The sequence below is a fragment of the Gracilinanus agilis genome, chromosome 6, assembly GCF_016433145.1.
Source record: "Gracilinanus agilis isolate LMUSP501 chromosome 6, AgileGrace, whole genome shotgun sequence".
Taxonomy (NCBI): domain Eukaryota; kingdom Metazoa; phylum Chordata; class Mammalia; order Didelphimorphia; family Didelphidae; genus Gracilinanus; species Gracilinanus agilis.
The window spans coordinates 215,510,496-215,525,877 of NC_058135.1; the positions used below are offsets into that span (position 1 = coordinate 215,510,496).

Consider the following 15,382-nt stretch of genomic DNA (forward strand, 5'->3'; position numbering starts at 1 on the left):
CCTTCTCCTCCTCCTCCTCCTTCTTCTCCCTCCCTCCCTGCCTTTCTCTCTTTCTCTCCTTCTCCTCTTCCTCCTTCTCTCTCTCTCTCTATTTCTCTCTTTCTCCCCCTTTTCTTCCCTTCCTCTTTCTTCTTCCTCCCTCTCTCTCTTCTTTTCTCTCTTTCTATGTCTGTTTCTTTCTCTCTCCCTCTATTCCTCTCTTTATCTTTGGCAAATGAAATGGAAGGGACAGCATGACTTCATGTTAGATATTCTCATAATATTTGTCATGAGGATTAGCTGAGAGATTCACAGTCAGGAATTGTAACTGTTAGTGGAGAAACCTGAAGGCAAGATGTCAGCCAGCAAATTAGAAGACTTTGACTTTAATCTTGATTCACTAAGGTGCTTTTTGATGCCAGAATAAGGATTAATATCTGTCCCTCAGTGGTCAGGAAATGAGATTCTCTACTGCAAGTTTAATAATAGAAAAAAGTGATGGAGATATCAGTAAGAAAAGAACAAGGCACAAAATATGCAAGGGGGAGTGAGAAATTGAATGATAACAATTGCTTACCTCTCAGTCATTTCAAAGCTTCTAAAATGCCACTTTCATAGTAAGCCTGTATTATGAGTATAATGATCCCCACTTTACAGAGGAGGAAACTTCAGTTCAGAGATAGCCACTAGGTGGTATAGTGAATTAAGTTCCAGATGTGGCATCAGTAAGACCCAAGTTCAAATTCAATCTCAGACACTATTATATGACCCTAGGCAAGTCATTTAACCTCTGTTTGTCTAAGCTTTCGCACTTTAAAGAGAGAAATAATAATATTACCTATTTCCCAGAGTTGTGGTGAGGATTGAATGCAATGACTTCTATAAGCACTTCGCAAATCTTAAAGTACTCTCCAGAATACTATTATTAATAATTATTACTCATTATAATAATTATTAATGATAAAATATTTATAATTTTAGATGAATAATAATTAATAACTCACCCAGAGTCATGAACCTCAGAAGTGTCAGAGTTGGAATTGGAGCCCAGATCTCCTAATCCCAGGTCTAGCACTCTCTTTACTGCCTCTTGCTCATGCAGCCTCAAAATACTAACAAAAATAAGATTAGATAGATAGATAGATAGATAGATAGATAGATAGATAGAGATAGAGATACACACTTTAGAATAAAATTTACTTTAAATGTAATAGCTGAAGAAGTAAAATATAGAAAGCCAAGAATGTACATTCTCAAATAATCCCTGTGTGTCACTGAGCAAGTCAGAACACTTCCTGGGACCCATTTCATTATCTGTAAATTTAAAAGTTTGTCCTCTGATCTTTGAGACCTCTTCATTCTCATAGTCTATATTCCTTGTCCTTTTCTCTTTTTGAATCGCTACCCAACCTTTAAAACCCACTTTAAAAGCCTCCTCCTTGGATCATACAGAACACTTGATTTTCCATCATTTAACACACTCATCATGCGATATCATGTATTATGGCTGTCCACATGTATATCAGATCCCCCTCCTAGAACATTAGCTCCATGAAGATAGAGACTGTTTTATCTCAGTTTTGCATCTCCTTATCTCCTCTATCACCTAGCACACTGCGCCCTCTACATAGTAGGTGTTTAAGAAACAATTGTTGAAGTTTGGTTAATTTGATTCTAAATTCCCTTCTGCTTTGAATATTTCATGATTCTGTGGTTGCTTATAATGCCTTGAGCTATTTCAGGAAGCTGCAAATGCCAGACACCTTCTAAAAAACAACCCATAATTACCATGGAGACCTCTCTCTATTGCCAATTTTTACAGAGCATGAATGTGCCCAAAGGGCTTTTCATTTAAGGGACAGGCATTCCTGTACCTTCTCTATGAAGGTTCTTTACTTGTGTTCCTCATGGTTGTTCAGTTGTTCTGAATCTTTTTGTCCACATCTGGGTTTGTTGTTGTTGTTTTGTGTGTGTGTGTGTTAATTTTATTTTTATTATCATGCAAAACTCACTTCCATTGCTGTAAGAATTCACTTTTACCAAACCAAAATCCCAAAATAAAATCATAAATATACCAACATGAAAGATAGTATCCTTTGATCTGCAGCTTTCTGACTCTTAAAGTTCCTTCTGCAGAAATGGATAGCATTGAACACATGGGTTGATGGGGATATGATTGGGGATGTATACGCTAAATTATCACCCTAGTGCAAATATCAATAATATGGAAATGGGTCTTGATAAATGACATATGTAAAACCCAATGGAATTGCTCATTGGCTACAGGAGGGGGGTGAGAGGAGGGGAAGGAAAAAACATGAATCATGTAACCCTGGAAAAATATTCTAAATTAATTAAATAAATAAATCATTCAGTTCAGAAAAAAAAAGAAAAGAAATTAATAGCATTTTCTGTCATAAGTCTTCAGCATTGTCCTAGCCCAGCTGGAATTTTCTTGACTGAAATACCGAAGTGGTTTGTCATTTTCTTCTCCAGTTCATTTTATAGATGAAAAACTGAAGCAAAAAGGGTTAAGTGACTTGCCCAGAGTCACATCAGATAGGAAATATCTGATGCCAAATTTGACTTCCCACATTGATATCCCACATTGCATTGCTCCCTTGATGCTGTGGACAGTATATGTAGAAGCCTAGAATGGGAAGTGTCATTAGAGATAGAAATCATTATCATTAGAGCAGGGGTCGGCAACCTTTTTGGCTGTGAGAGCCATAAAGGCCACATTTTTTTAAATGTAATTTTGTGAGAGCCGTACAGTGCTCACAGTGCGCTCCTGTAACAGCACCTGAAAAAAAATTGACTTCATGGCTCCTGCAGAAAGAGCCATATCTGGCCCTCAAAAGAGCCGGAGAGCCATATGTTGCCGACCCCTGCATTCGAGTATCCTTAGTCAACTTATCCAAGCTCATTTGTCCGTCTAGTGTTCCCCAAAACAAAGAGAGACATAGGTATTTAAATCTGGGAAGGTTCCAGAACATGGGCTGTCAGAGATTAGAATTGTCAATAGAATGTCAGTTAAAAATTTTTCATGCACTTGCCCTTTGGGGGTCTCTGTGATGCACCAATAAAAAAAGCATAGGATCAGAAGTTTAAAGGCTTCCGTTAAAAAGGTGAATTCAGTGTTGGTTCATTCATTCAGTACTATGGGATCTGAAGTTTCATAGGCTCATAAGTCTAGAACTGGCAGGAACTTCAAAACGCTACCTGGTCCAAAGCCCCTTTCTCCCATCTTATAGATGAGGAAATTAAGGCTTGTGGAGGTTGTAACTTAACTAAGGTGACACGTGCACAGGAATTATCAGGGGTGATATTTGAATCCACAACTTCTACTGCTTAGGAACCTAACTTGAACCAGTTGTTCTCCCAGAGAATTGGTAATGTTCTATCTAGCTTACTTTACCATTCCATGCTTCTGTCATTTCTAGGTAACTATAATCCTATTATATCACTTAAATTGATGTTGTGAGTGAGATTGAAAAGGGAGAGAGAGCAAATCATTAAAAGGAATCAGTATACCATGTCCTAGATCTGCAGAGAAGGACGAGTTTTTGAAATTGTTTAGCCCTCAGTCTTTATTTTACAAATAAAGAAACTGAGGCAACATTGAGTCAGAAAGCCTCTTAGTAAGCAATAAAATGCTTATAAAATATCCTGATTTATCAGCTTCTGAATATATTAATTAAGTATAACCAAAATCTGAATTTTCCCCCTCTGTTTTCAAAGTGCTACATTTTAGACAGAACTCATTTTGCCTCTGGATGAACAGATCCTGAATTTTAAATAAGTATTTTAAATGGTGAGTTAATATGAAAACTACAAATAATCAGCCAAAATTCCAGAGTCAGTTTGAATATTTCCGTTATTTGAAATCCAGGTATTTGAAGTCATGAAAGGCCATTTCAATCATTGCAGAATGCAATAACAATCTTTGAGAATCATCACACCAGTGCACAGAACTTGTGCCCTAATAAAAAAGGTTGTTAATAATTCTCCACCAAGGACTAACAGTACCAGATCTTAAACTGTACTATAAAAGAGCAATCATCAAAACAATCTAAGCCTAGCTAAGAAATAGAATGGTGGATCCACAGAATAGATTAGGGATACATGACTTTAGCAAACTATTCTTTGATGAATCCAAAGATACCAGCTTTGGGAATAAGAACTCAAAATGGGGATATGATTTAGACATAAAGGGTGAGACTATTGGTTAACTAGGGAACATAGAATAGTTTACCTGTCAGATCTATGGAGAAGGGAAGAACTGATGACCAAACATAAGATAGAGAGCATTACAAGATATAAAATGAATAATATTGGCAATATTAAATTAGAGCTGGTTTATAAACAAAACCAAAGTAACCAAGATTAAAAGGGAAACAAGAAACTGGGGAAAACATTTTGTAACAAATTTCTCTGATAAAGGTCTCATTTCTCAAATACTTACAGAACTAAGTCAAAATTATAAGAATACAAGTCATTACTTAATTAACAAATGGTCAAAGGATGTGAATAAGCCTATTTCAGATAAAGAAATCAAAGCTATCAACAATTGTATGAAAAAAATTCTAAATCCCTCCTGATTAGAGAAATGAAAATTAAGTCAACTTTGGGGTACCACCTCACAACTATCAGATTGGCCAATATTACAGTGAAGGAAAGTAATAAATATCGGAGTGGTGTGGCAAAATTGGTACACTAATGCATTGCTGGTGGAATTGTGAACTGATCCAAACATTGTTGAGGGAATTTGGAATTATTCCAAAGGGACTATAAAAAATGCATACCTTTTGATCCAGTAATACCACCACTGGGTTTGTATTCCAAAGAAATTGGGAAAGGACCTACTTGCACAAAAATATTCATAGCAGCTCTTTTTGTGGTGGCAAAGAGTTAAAATTAAAGATATGTCCATCAATTAGGGAATGGCTGAACAAATTGTGGTATATGATGATGATGGAATACTTTGTGCTGTAAGAAATCATAAATAGGATGATTTCAGAAAGAACTGGAAAGACCTACATAAACTGATGCAGAGTGAAATAAGCAGAATCAGGAGAAACAAAGTGATAGCAATATGATGGAATGATCAATTGTGAAGACTTAGCTATTCTCAGCAATACAATGATTCAGGACAATTCTGAGGGACTTATGACAAAGAATGTTATCTACCTCCAGAGAAAGAACTGTTGAAATTGGAATGTATATCAGAGTATACAATTTTTCACTTTAGTTTATTTGGATTTTTGTTTTATATGATTATTTTTTTATAAAAATGAATAGTATAGAAATAATTTTTGTATGATAATACAATGTATAACCTAGACTTTGGAAAACATGTGGAAATTTGTTATGAAATGTAATAGGTAAAAATAAAACATTTTATAAAATAATAATAATAATAATAATAATTCTCTACGAAGAACTAGTTTCCAAATAACCTGGCTACCCTTTTGAATAACCTCATATAGATAGGCTTCTACCTTCATATTTACTTCTGCTACATTTTACCCTTTGCAGAAAGCTTTCTCCTCCTAGGACCAGAATTATATGATATAGATCATTTGATATGTAAATTTGCAATGCTTTCATAATCCAAACTGTAATGGGCTTTTCTCTTAAAATATGCAAAGATAGGGCAGTGTTGAGCAGTGAGCAAAACCCTGGACTCTGAGTTTGAAGATTTGGGTTATAGTCTCAGCAGTCTCTGCCATTAATTCCTTAGCTTGATTTTTTAAGGCTTTTCAAAATCTAGCACCTTCCTTTGTTGTTGTTCAGTCATTTTTCAGGCATGTCTGACTCTTTGTGGTCCCCTTTAGGGTTTTCTTATCAGAAGTACGGATTTGGCATTTCCTTCTCCTGCTCATTACTTGATCCATTGACCCTCCTAACTACTTATCCACCTATACAGCAAACTTGATTTCAAGCTACTCCTCTTTCCAAACACTGCATTTCAGCTTAACAAGTCTACTAAAGCCCTAAATTCGACATGCCATCTGCTGCCTCCCCCATGCATTCATAGGAGTGATAGTCTTTGTTCTCATCTGTGCCACTTAGAATCCTTGTCTTCTTTCAGAGTTAATCTCATATATCACTTCCTTGAAACCTTCCTTGATTTCCCCTCTTAATATTGGATTCCCTAAATTCTCATAGTATACACTTATTTGTGTGTGCTAAGACATAGTTATTAATATTAATTTCCAAAGGATTGGAATTATTTCCATTTTTTCTTTGAAATTCTAGCTTTTATTTTCCCATTTCAGTATATACAATAGACCAATGACAGCACATGATCTTATTGTGAAATCTAACCCTAGCAACTGTAATAGGGTATTTGGGAGCAACTCCCATAGTGCTTTGCACAGTTTGGATAAGAGCTGTGAATTCACTGATATGGGAATTTTCCAGTGATGCACCTTCTAGCCATCAGTTGACACTATCTATATAGTCTTTGTCAGTAATCTGGAGTACTAAGAAATTAAATATTTCTTCAAGATCACTGCCAACGTGTGTCAAAAGCAAGTCTTGAATTCAGATGTTCCTGATTCCAAAGCCAGCTGTCAATCTGTTGTTCAGTCATATCTGACTCTTCATGATCCCACAAAGCATAGCACACCAGGCCCTTCTGTCTTCTCCACTATCTCTGGAAGACTGTCCAAGCAATACTGTCCATGGAGTTTTCTTGGCAGAGATACTGCCATTTCCTTCTCCAGTGGATCCCCTTTTGTCAGAACTCTCCATTATGACCTGCCTACCTTGGGTAACCTGGCATGGCATAACTCATAGTTTCATAGAGCTACCCAAGCAGTGATAAGGCACTGATCCAGGAGGGGATGGACCTTAAACATAGTAAGTGCTTAATAAATGTTAATTTTGAACTGTTGAATTTACATCAAGACCTTTGCAGCTGTAAATTAATTGCTCAGAAACTCATTTTTCTTTTTTGTAAAATGAGGGTACTGAACCAGACTATAGCAATGTAGCTATGACAAAACAACAACAACAACAACAAACTTTAAAAAATTATATAATCAAATAGTTTGCATTTATATAATGCTTGAGGTTCTGAAATAGAGGATTATTATCATCCCCCTTTTGCAGATGTAGAAACTGAGGCTTGTCAGGGTTAAGTTACTTGCTCAAGATCACATGCTAAAAAAAAAGTCATTGGGATGGCAGAAAAAGGATGGGAAATCAAGTCTCCTGACCCCAAATCCATTGCTCTTGCTCTTGCCTTGATACTCTGACTCAGTTCTCTCTTTAGCCTCTGGGCTCTCTCAGTTTCAGTCCCAGCTCTCAGATGATCTGCTACTCAGTATGAGTCCCTGGTTGGAGATGATTTTCATTCAGTGCCTGGCTTCCTTCTGGGCTGGGAAATCAAGCACAGAGCGCCCAGTGCCCACTTGCACACATCTAAGTCGTTAATTAAGACTACATTGAGCACTCTGGTTGCATATGAAATGGTTCGATGGGCACTTAACATTCCCTGGGTCAGGCTGTGCAGGTTTTGTATTACAAAGTCTGCTCCTCTGCAGTATGGGGAAATTGTTTATTATGATTACTGTGCTCTAAGATGCAGGGATGCTGGCTCCTGGGATTGCAGGGGAAGCCTTTCCCAGTTTGGGGCATGTGGTTTTTGTCCCTGGTGCTTCCCCTATTTAACCTGGTTTATTCAATTAGGGGTGGTAAGAGCCCCCCTGCCCCACAGGACCAGTCTCCAAAGATGAGCTCAGAGACACCCCCCCCCCCCCCGCCCTTGGAGAACCATCTGCTTCAAAGTTCTCCACTGTCTCCCCTTCCTACTGGGCAGGCAGGAGCAAGGTCTAGGGTGCAAAAATGAAACTAAGCCCAGCCCAGCCCAGAAAGCCAACAGATTCCAATGGATTGGGAAGGGAATTGGGATTATGAATTCCAGAGACGTGGGGAGGAAAATCCCGCCTTGAGTCCCCTGTGCAGGCAGGAAATTACCTCTTTCACCTGGTTTTCATTTGGAGACATGAATATACTGTGGTCAGTCTGTTTGAAATCAGCCAAAATGGCCTTCCCAGTGAGCCAAGATTTGGGGGTATCTGATGAGAATGGGAGCAATGATTTCCTCCCAAAGTGCCTTTCTCGTTATCTGGAGAACAGAAATGTGTAAATGAAGGAGCCTGAGATTTCTTTCTGTTCTCTCTTCCTTATAAAGGTTTATAAACTCTGACTCTTTAGTAGATTGGCTGAATTACCCACAAGTTTATAATAATAACAGCATAATAATAATTGTCATTATTATTAATAATATCTATTATTATTTTATGTTGTTATTTATGTATTCATATATTATTTACATAACATTATATTTGTTTTTAAATATACACACATATATTTAGATATATACATTTATATATACATGTATTTATACATGTACACATATATTTAAATAGATTTCTATATTATTTATCTATATTATTATTATTATTAGTTAGCATTTATATGTCACTTTAAAGTTTACAAAGGGCTTTACAAATATTGTCTCATTTTGTCTTCACTCCCCCCCACCCAATGAAATTCATTATGGTTTTATTCTTAAATCAAGAATTGATGGTAAATAGGCAACTGGAAACTTCTGCATTAGTTGTCTTCCTTTAGCTTCTTTGTTGATTCCAAAGTATTTGGGGAAACTGTTTTCTTTTGTTTCTTTCTTTCTTTTTTTTTTTAAAGCTTTAACCTTCAGTCTTCAAATCAATACTAAGCATTTCTTTCAAGGCAGAAGAACTTTAAAGGCTAGGCAAAGGTGATTAAGTGACTTGCTTAGGGTCACATAAGAGGAAGTATGTGAAATCAGCTTTGAACCTAGGATCTCCTGTCTTTAGGCTTGGTTAACTGCCCCTGGTATACTTTTTTCTAACAGTTTTTGTTGTCATCTTCTAATTATTTCCTCCCTCCAAACTCCCTCCTCCATAACAGAGAAAGAAAGAGAAATGCTTACTATGTGCCAGGCATTGTGCTAAGTTCCAGGGTTACAAATATAAATAAAAAGGAAGACAGTCCCTACCCTCAAGGAACTTAAAATTTGTTTGAGAAACACAAAAATAATTGGGTGGAGGGAGGAAGAAGCCTACCTTGGGAGGGAGAAGACCAAAAGAATTTAAAGCATTTAGATAGATCCATAGTATGTGTCATGCATTGATCTAAGCACTTTACAAAGAATATCTCACAGTTAAGCAGGTGCTTGTATAATCCTCTACTTTAGACTTGGGGAAACTGAGGACAAGGGAGGATGAGAGACTTACCCAGACTCAAACAGCTAGTAAGTGTCTGAATCTAGATTTGAACTCAAGAATTTCTTATCTCCAAACCCAGAGTTCTCTCCACAGCATCACCCAGTTGTTGTCCATTCCTACAAACTGAATTCTCTTTAGACTTCTTTAGCCTTTTAAATGCCTGTCAAAGGGAACCATTCTCTCTCCTCTTCCACCCACCTTTTCAAGCTTCCTTTTGTATTATCTTTACTTTTTAGATTGTAAATTCCTTGAGGGCAGGGACTGTCTTTATTTGCTTTTATATCTCCAGCACTTAGCCAGTGCCTAGCACAAAGTAAATGCTTAATAAATGTTTATTGACTAATCAACTGACTATTGACCTCCCTAAGACCCACCTTTGCTCTGCGCCATCAAATATCAGGGTAGATTCCAAAAGCTTCCATGCTGTTGTTATGCAAATTCTTTATCAAATTTCTCTACTTTGACATCTTCATTTTCATCTATTGACACATCTGGGTGCTCTATTCACTTGCAGTTGTGGCTGCTTACAAAATGAGATGAGACACATATAAGTGAGATTGAACTGCTTGCCCGCTCTGGGAGGGAAGAAGAGAGGGAAACACTTGGGATCATATAATTTCAGAAAACTTATGTGGAAATTTGTTATTCAAGTAAAAAATTATAAAATAAACAAAATGAGATGAGCAAGTACCCCTCAGAAGTATATTTCTTACTATCATAAAACACAAAGAGAAACTTCTCTTTCTTCCTCTATAAAGAACCATCCCTTGATTCACCTGCAAATGTTCTTTGGTTTCAGGTAACAGTGAAAATAGTTCAATAATTCCAACAGGATATAAATTTGTCGGCCATCAAACAAGGCTTAGCCGTGATTTGTACCAACAGAGAACTGAATGTAATGACTGTTTGGAGTTCTTTGAACTTGTCCCCCTCATCTCCTGTCACTGTATCACAGTCCCTTTTCCTCTTGTTTTCAGGCATCTGCACAATTTGAGTCCTTATTATATTGTTTTAATTCTTCACAAAAGTATGATGCTGGGGGTGCAGCTGGGTAGCTCAGTGGAGTGAGAGCCAGGCCTAGAGACAGGAGGTCCTAGGTTCAAACCCGGCCTCAGACACTTCCCAGCTGTGTGACCCTGGGTAAGTCACTTGACCCCCATTGCCTAGCCCTTAACACTCTTCTGCCTTGGAACCAATATACAGTATTGACTCTAAGACCAAAGGTAAGGGTTTGAAAAAAAAAAAAGTATGACATGATAATAATGAAAACTATAATTGTATATAATAGATAATAAAAGAGAAAGGACATGGTATAGTGGATAGTCATCTGATTCCAGGAAAATTGCTTAACTTTTCAGTGCCCCAGGCAACCCTAGAAAACTCTTCAGTTGAGAAAAAAGTGCAGACCTTGCATTGATAGAGAAAATTCCTAGCCAGCCGCTCCATACATGGATGAAATTACAGATCTGGTCAAAATAATGACAGTAATCATAACTATTTACATCCTGCTTCATGATTATAAATCACTTTACAAATATTATCGTATTTGAGCCTCTCAACAGCCTCACATAAGAAATGATAGATAGAAACCAGACCTGTGTGATTTCATGATTATAGAGAAGTCCCAGGTGAGAAAATTCCCTCTACCAATTTGGGTTGGTGACTGCTCTGGCGCTTACAGAGTGTTGAGAGTGCCTTACAAAGTCATAAGGCTATTTGTTGTATGGCAAAAAGCAATATTTTAGGCAGATGTGCCTACCTGTGTAAAACCACTACTCAAGAATAGCAATGATTATCCCCATTTTAAAGATGAGAAAACTGCGGCTTGTAGGGGTAAAGTGAGTTCTCCAACATTATGCTGGTAGTAAATGTGATAATGGTAATCTTTCCTCTTGTGCTGCTTTATTGGGGAGAGGGGGCTTGGGTTGAAGCGAGGGACAGAGGGGGATTTCCCCTTTCCTTCCATTCCTGTGGAAAGAAATGGATGTCTTCTGTGTAGAATGCTTTTCTTCATCCTTTTCTTTCTTGCCTGATGTCCAGGTTTCACTCTTCTGCTGTTCCTTGGGGAATCGTTTCCTTTCTGTCACACCTGCCATCTTTCTCTTTTTTTCCCACCTCAGTGAACCATACCCCTTGTGGCCATGTAAACTCCGAGCCCCCAGACCATGGCTGTCTCATCCTCATCAGTGACAGGAACTCACTCTCTCCCCAAGCAGCCTCTGCCAGTTTTTCAACAGCTCTCAGAAGAACTGTCGGGAAGTTCTTCTCTATATTGAGTTAAAATTGAACTCTCTCTAACTTCCATAACTGTCCTACTTCTTTCCTCTGAGGCCAAGCTGAAAAAGAGAAGTCAAATCCCTCTTCCCCATTACCTGTCAGCTATTTAAAGACATTTATCAGGCCTCCTGCCAAGACATTCCTTATGCAACAGTTTTCTAACCCTTTGCCATCCAGCTTACCTTTTTCTAGACCAAGAGTTTATCCCTTGGGGTCCCCGGACTCCCCATGGATAGATTTCAGAGGGTTCATGAACTTGAATGAGGGGCAAAATAGCTATTATCACTGACTTTTGGTTTTATTTGTAATCCTAGATTGTCTGTTTTATGCATTTTAAATTATCATTCTAAAAGGGCTTCTCTAAACTGCCAAAGCAGAAAGCTTAATCTTTGCTCTAGAAAGAGTCCATTTTGGTATTTTTCTTTGTGCTTTTAGCAATCTGTCAATTAATTGTTATGGAAGTTATGGAAGAAAAGTTTAAAGTGTTATTGTTCTCCTCTGGTTCTTTTGAATTTTGAAAGGGTTGAGGCTGAAAGCCTGAAAGTCTCATGTAATGAAAGGAATTCCAGGCACCGTGATGGGCGATCAAAGGAAGTTAAATCATACCATGGGGGCCAGCTGGGGCAGCTGGGTAGGTCAGTGGATTGACAGCCAGGCCCAGAGATGGGAAGTCCTGAGTTCAAATCTGACCTCAGATACTTCCTAGCTGGGCAAATCATGTGACCCCCCATTGCCTAGCCCTTACCACTCTTTTGCTTTAGGAATAATAATACACAGTATTATTCCAAGACAGAAGGCAAGGATTTTTTAAATTAAAAATAAAAAATTCAAATAAATTAAATAATACATTCATAAATCATTTATTTATTAAATTTAAATAAATTAAATTTAAAAATTAAATAAAAATTTAAAAATTAAATTAAATTTTTTAAAAAATCATGCCATGTAAGTCTTCATCTCCTCTACCAGTCCTTAAGATGGACTCAGAATATGGAGAGTAATTTTTTGGTTTTGTTTCATCTTGTCTTTAAAGCATTGAACCAAAGACCACGTCTGAATTGGCATTTTTACGGCACTACTGACTAGCTCTGTGGCTTTGGGATCGTCTCTCCACAATATAATGTTCTGCTCTTCATTTTTCTCTTTGTGTCTCCAGAGCTTAGCGCGGTGCTTGACATATGGTAGGTGTTTAATCTTTCACTGAATGCAACACAGTACAAAACAACAAGTGTCTATTAACCTCCTGCCACATGCAGAACACTTGACAGAGCTTCGACAAGATGTCACTCTTGCCCTCAACGAACTTAATTAAAGCAAAAGATACCAGCAAATAGATGCACACGCTGAGATTTGTGAGAAACGCTTCCAGTAAATAATAATACATGATGCAGATATACATATAGCAGGGAATCATACACGATATAACTTTCCAATGACACAAGCCAGAACTCTGGGAGCTCCGAAGGAAAAGAGCGTTGCTGATGGATGGGATCGACAAAAGCTTCGTAGAGGGGGCAGCATCTAGGCTGAGTTCTAAAGGATGGATACTGTGTCTCAGAGCATTTCTTCATCTATAAAATGGGGATGGATCATTCCTGCCCTGCCTGTGTAACGGAATCCCTCTAAGAATGAAAGGCGACTTTTAAAATGTTTCATGCCTAAATAAATATTGACCGTGAGGATCTCAGCTCATGAGACCCTACGTAGGATTTCAGAGTTAGAAAGGAACTTTGCAACCTTCTTTTCCTCTTACCAAAAACAAAACTGAGACTCGGAGAGAAAAAAATGATTTGCCCAACATCATAGATCTAGCAAGCGGCAGCAGCGTCAGGACTTGATCAGGTCTTAATATAAAAGAAGAGGATGAAGAAGGAAATGAATCTTTCAGTTGACATCTTTGGTACCCAACCTTGTCTGAGATCAGTGTGCTTTTTTTTGTTGTTGTTTTAAACCCTTATCTTCTGTCTTGGATTCAATACTGGCTCCAAGGCAGAAGAGTGGTAAGGATGGGCAATGGGGGTTAAGTGACTTGCCCAGGGTCACACAGCTGAGAAGTGTCTGAGGCCGGATTTGAACCCAGGACCTCCTGTCTCTAGGCTTGGCTCTCAATCCACTAAGCTACCCAGCTGCCCCCAAGATTGGTGTTCTTTTTATTTTTTTTTAAAACCCTTAACTTCTATGTATTGGCTCCTAGGTGGAAGAGTGGTAAGGGTAGGCAATGGGGGTTAAGTGACTTGCCCAGGGTCACACAGCTGGGAAGTATCTGAGGCCAGATTTGAACCTAGGACCTCCCGTCTCTAGGCTTGGCTCTCAATCCACTGAGCTATCCAGCTGCCCCCAAGATCAGTGTTCTTAATTAAACTTTTTTGTCAAATTACAAAGAATAAACTTTAAAAATATCCAGTTATTCCTTCATCTAGGTAAAATGCCACTGATAACTGGATCTCTCTGAAAGGAGTAAACCTCCTATCTTTTATTTGTAATGGTCTGTGACCAAAAATATAGTTAAGTTCTTATGTAAAGTATATAAAGGAAAGGACTTATTTTAAAATTGTTGGTTCTGAGATGCATGCTCTTTTGAGGAGAATCTAAACTTCATAGAAATTATATATATATATATATATAAACNTATATAAAGGAAAGGACTTATTTTAAAATTGTTGGTTCTGAGATGCATTCTCTTTTGAGGAGAATCTAAACTTCATAGAAATTATATATATATATATATGCTTATATATACATATATGTTTATATATATATATATATATTTTTTTTTAAACCCTATCACTATCAATTCTTCGATAGAAGATCAGCAAAAGCTAAGGCAATCAGGGGTATGTAGCTTGCCTAGAGTCACACAGTTAGGAATTTTCTGACATCAGACTTGAACTCAGGTCTTCCTGGCTCCAGATCTGTCTCTCTACCTACTGTGATACCTAGCTGCCTCTGAATTATAGAATTTTAAAGTTGGAAGAGACCTTAGAAAACAGGACACAGAATATATAGAGTGTACCTTAGGTCATAGATTGTCAAGAGCTAGAAGTAATCTTCAAAAATCAATTAACAACAGCTGTGTGACCCTAGACAAGTCACTTAACCCCCATTGGCTAGCCCTTACCACTCTTCTGCCTTGGAGCCAATACACAGTATTGACTCCAAGACAGAAGGTAAGGATTTATTTAAAAAAAAAAAAATCAATTAACAAGCATTTTATTGTGCCCCTTTTATGTTCTGATAATTGTAATAACTGTGAATTTAAAGGAAAAACAGAACTCACTGCCTTCAAAGCTTACATTTAGAGCAGAGATAACATGTACAGCATAACCACATAAGTGTATACAAAATAAATATAAGTAATCTGAAGGGAAGTAATGGAGGTACTAGTAGCTGGTGTTCTGTAAATGGGAGTGTTTGAGCTAAGCTTTAAAGAAAATCTTAAAACATAGAAGATATACTGCCAGACAAAACTGATAGGAACTTTAGCACATAGATCATAAATTGTTTGATCTAGTAGAAACCTTAGAGACTATCTTTTCCAACAAACTTAGTTTACAGATGAGGAGATAAGGACCATAAAGAGAAAGTGACTTGGGTCAGCTAAGTGACTCAATAGATAGAGAGCCAGGCCTGGAGATGGGAGATCCTGCATTCAAATCTGCCCTCACACACTTTAAACCTCTGTGACCATAAGACAAGTCACTTAATCCCAATTGCCTATCCTTTACCACTCTTCCAACTTAGAATCAATACTTAGCTGCAGCATTATAAATATCTCCTCTCTCTCTCTCTCTCTCTCTCTCTCTCTCTCTCTCTCTCTCTCTCTCTTTCTCTCTCTCTCTCTCTCT

General features: G+C 37.6%; 1 protein-coding gene across 1 annotated transcript in view; it reads left to right on the forward strand.

Moving 5' to 3' along the window:
* The window catches only part of SORCS2 (sortilin related VPS10 domain containing receptor 2), a 1,347,356-nt gene that overhangs the window by 1,178,418 nt on the left and 153,556 nt on the right, over nt 1–15,382 (forward strand). The window contains exons 12-13 of the mRNA XM_044681767.1: nt 2,821–2,856; nt 15,135–15,177. Of these exons, the coding sequence (XP_044537702.1) occupies nt 2,821–2,856; nt 15,135–15,177 (79 nt within the window). The remainder of the gene's footprint in view (nt 1–2,820; nt 2,857–15,134; nt 15,178–15,382) is intronic.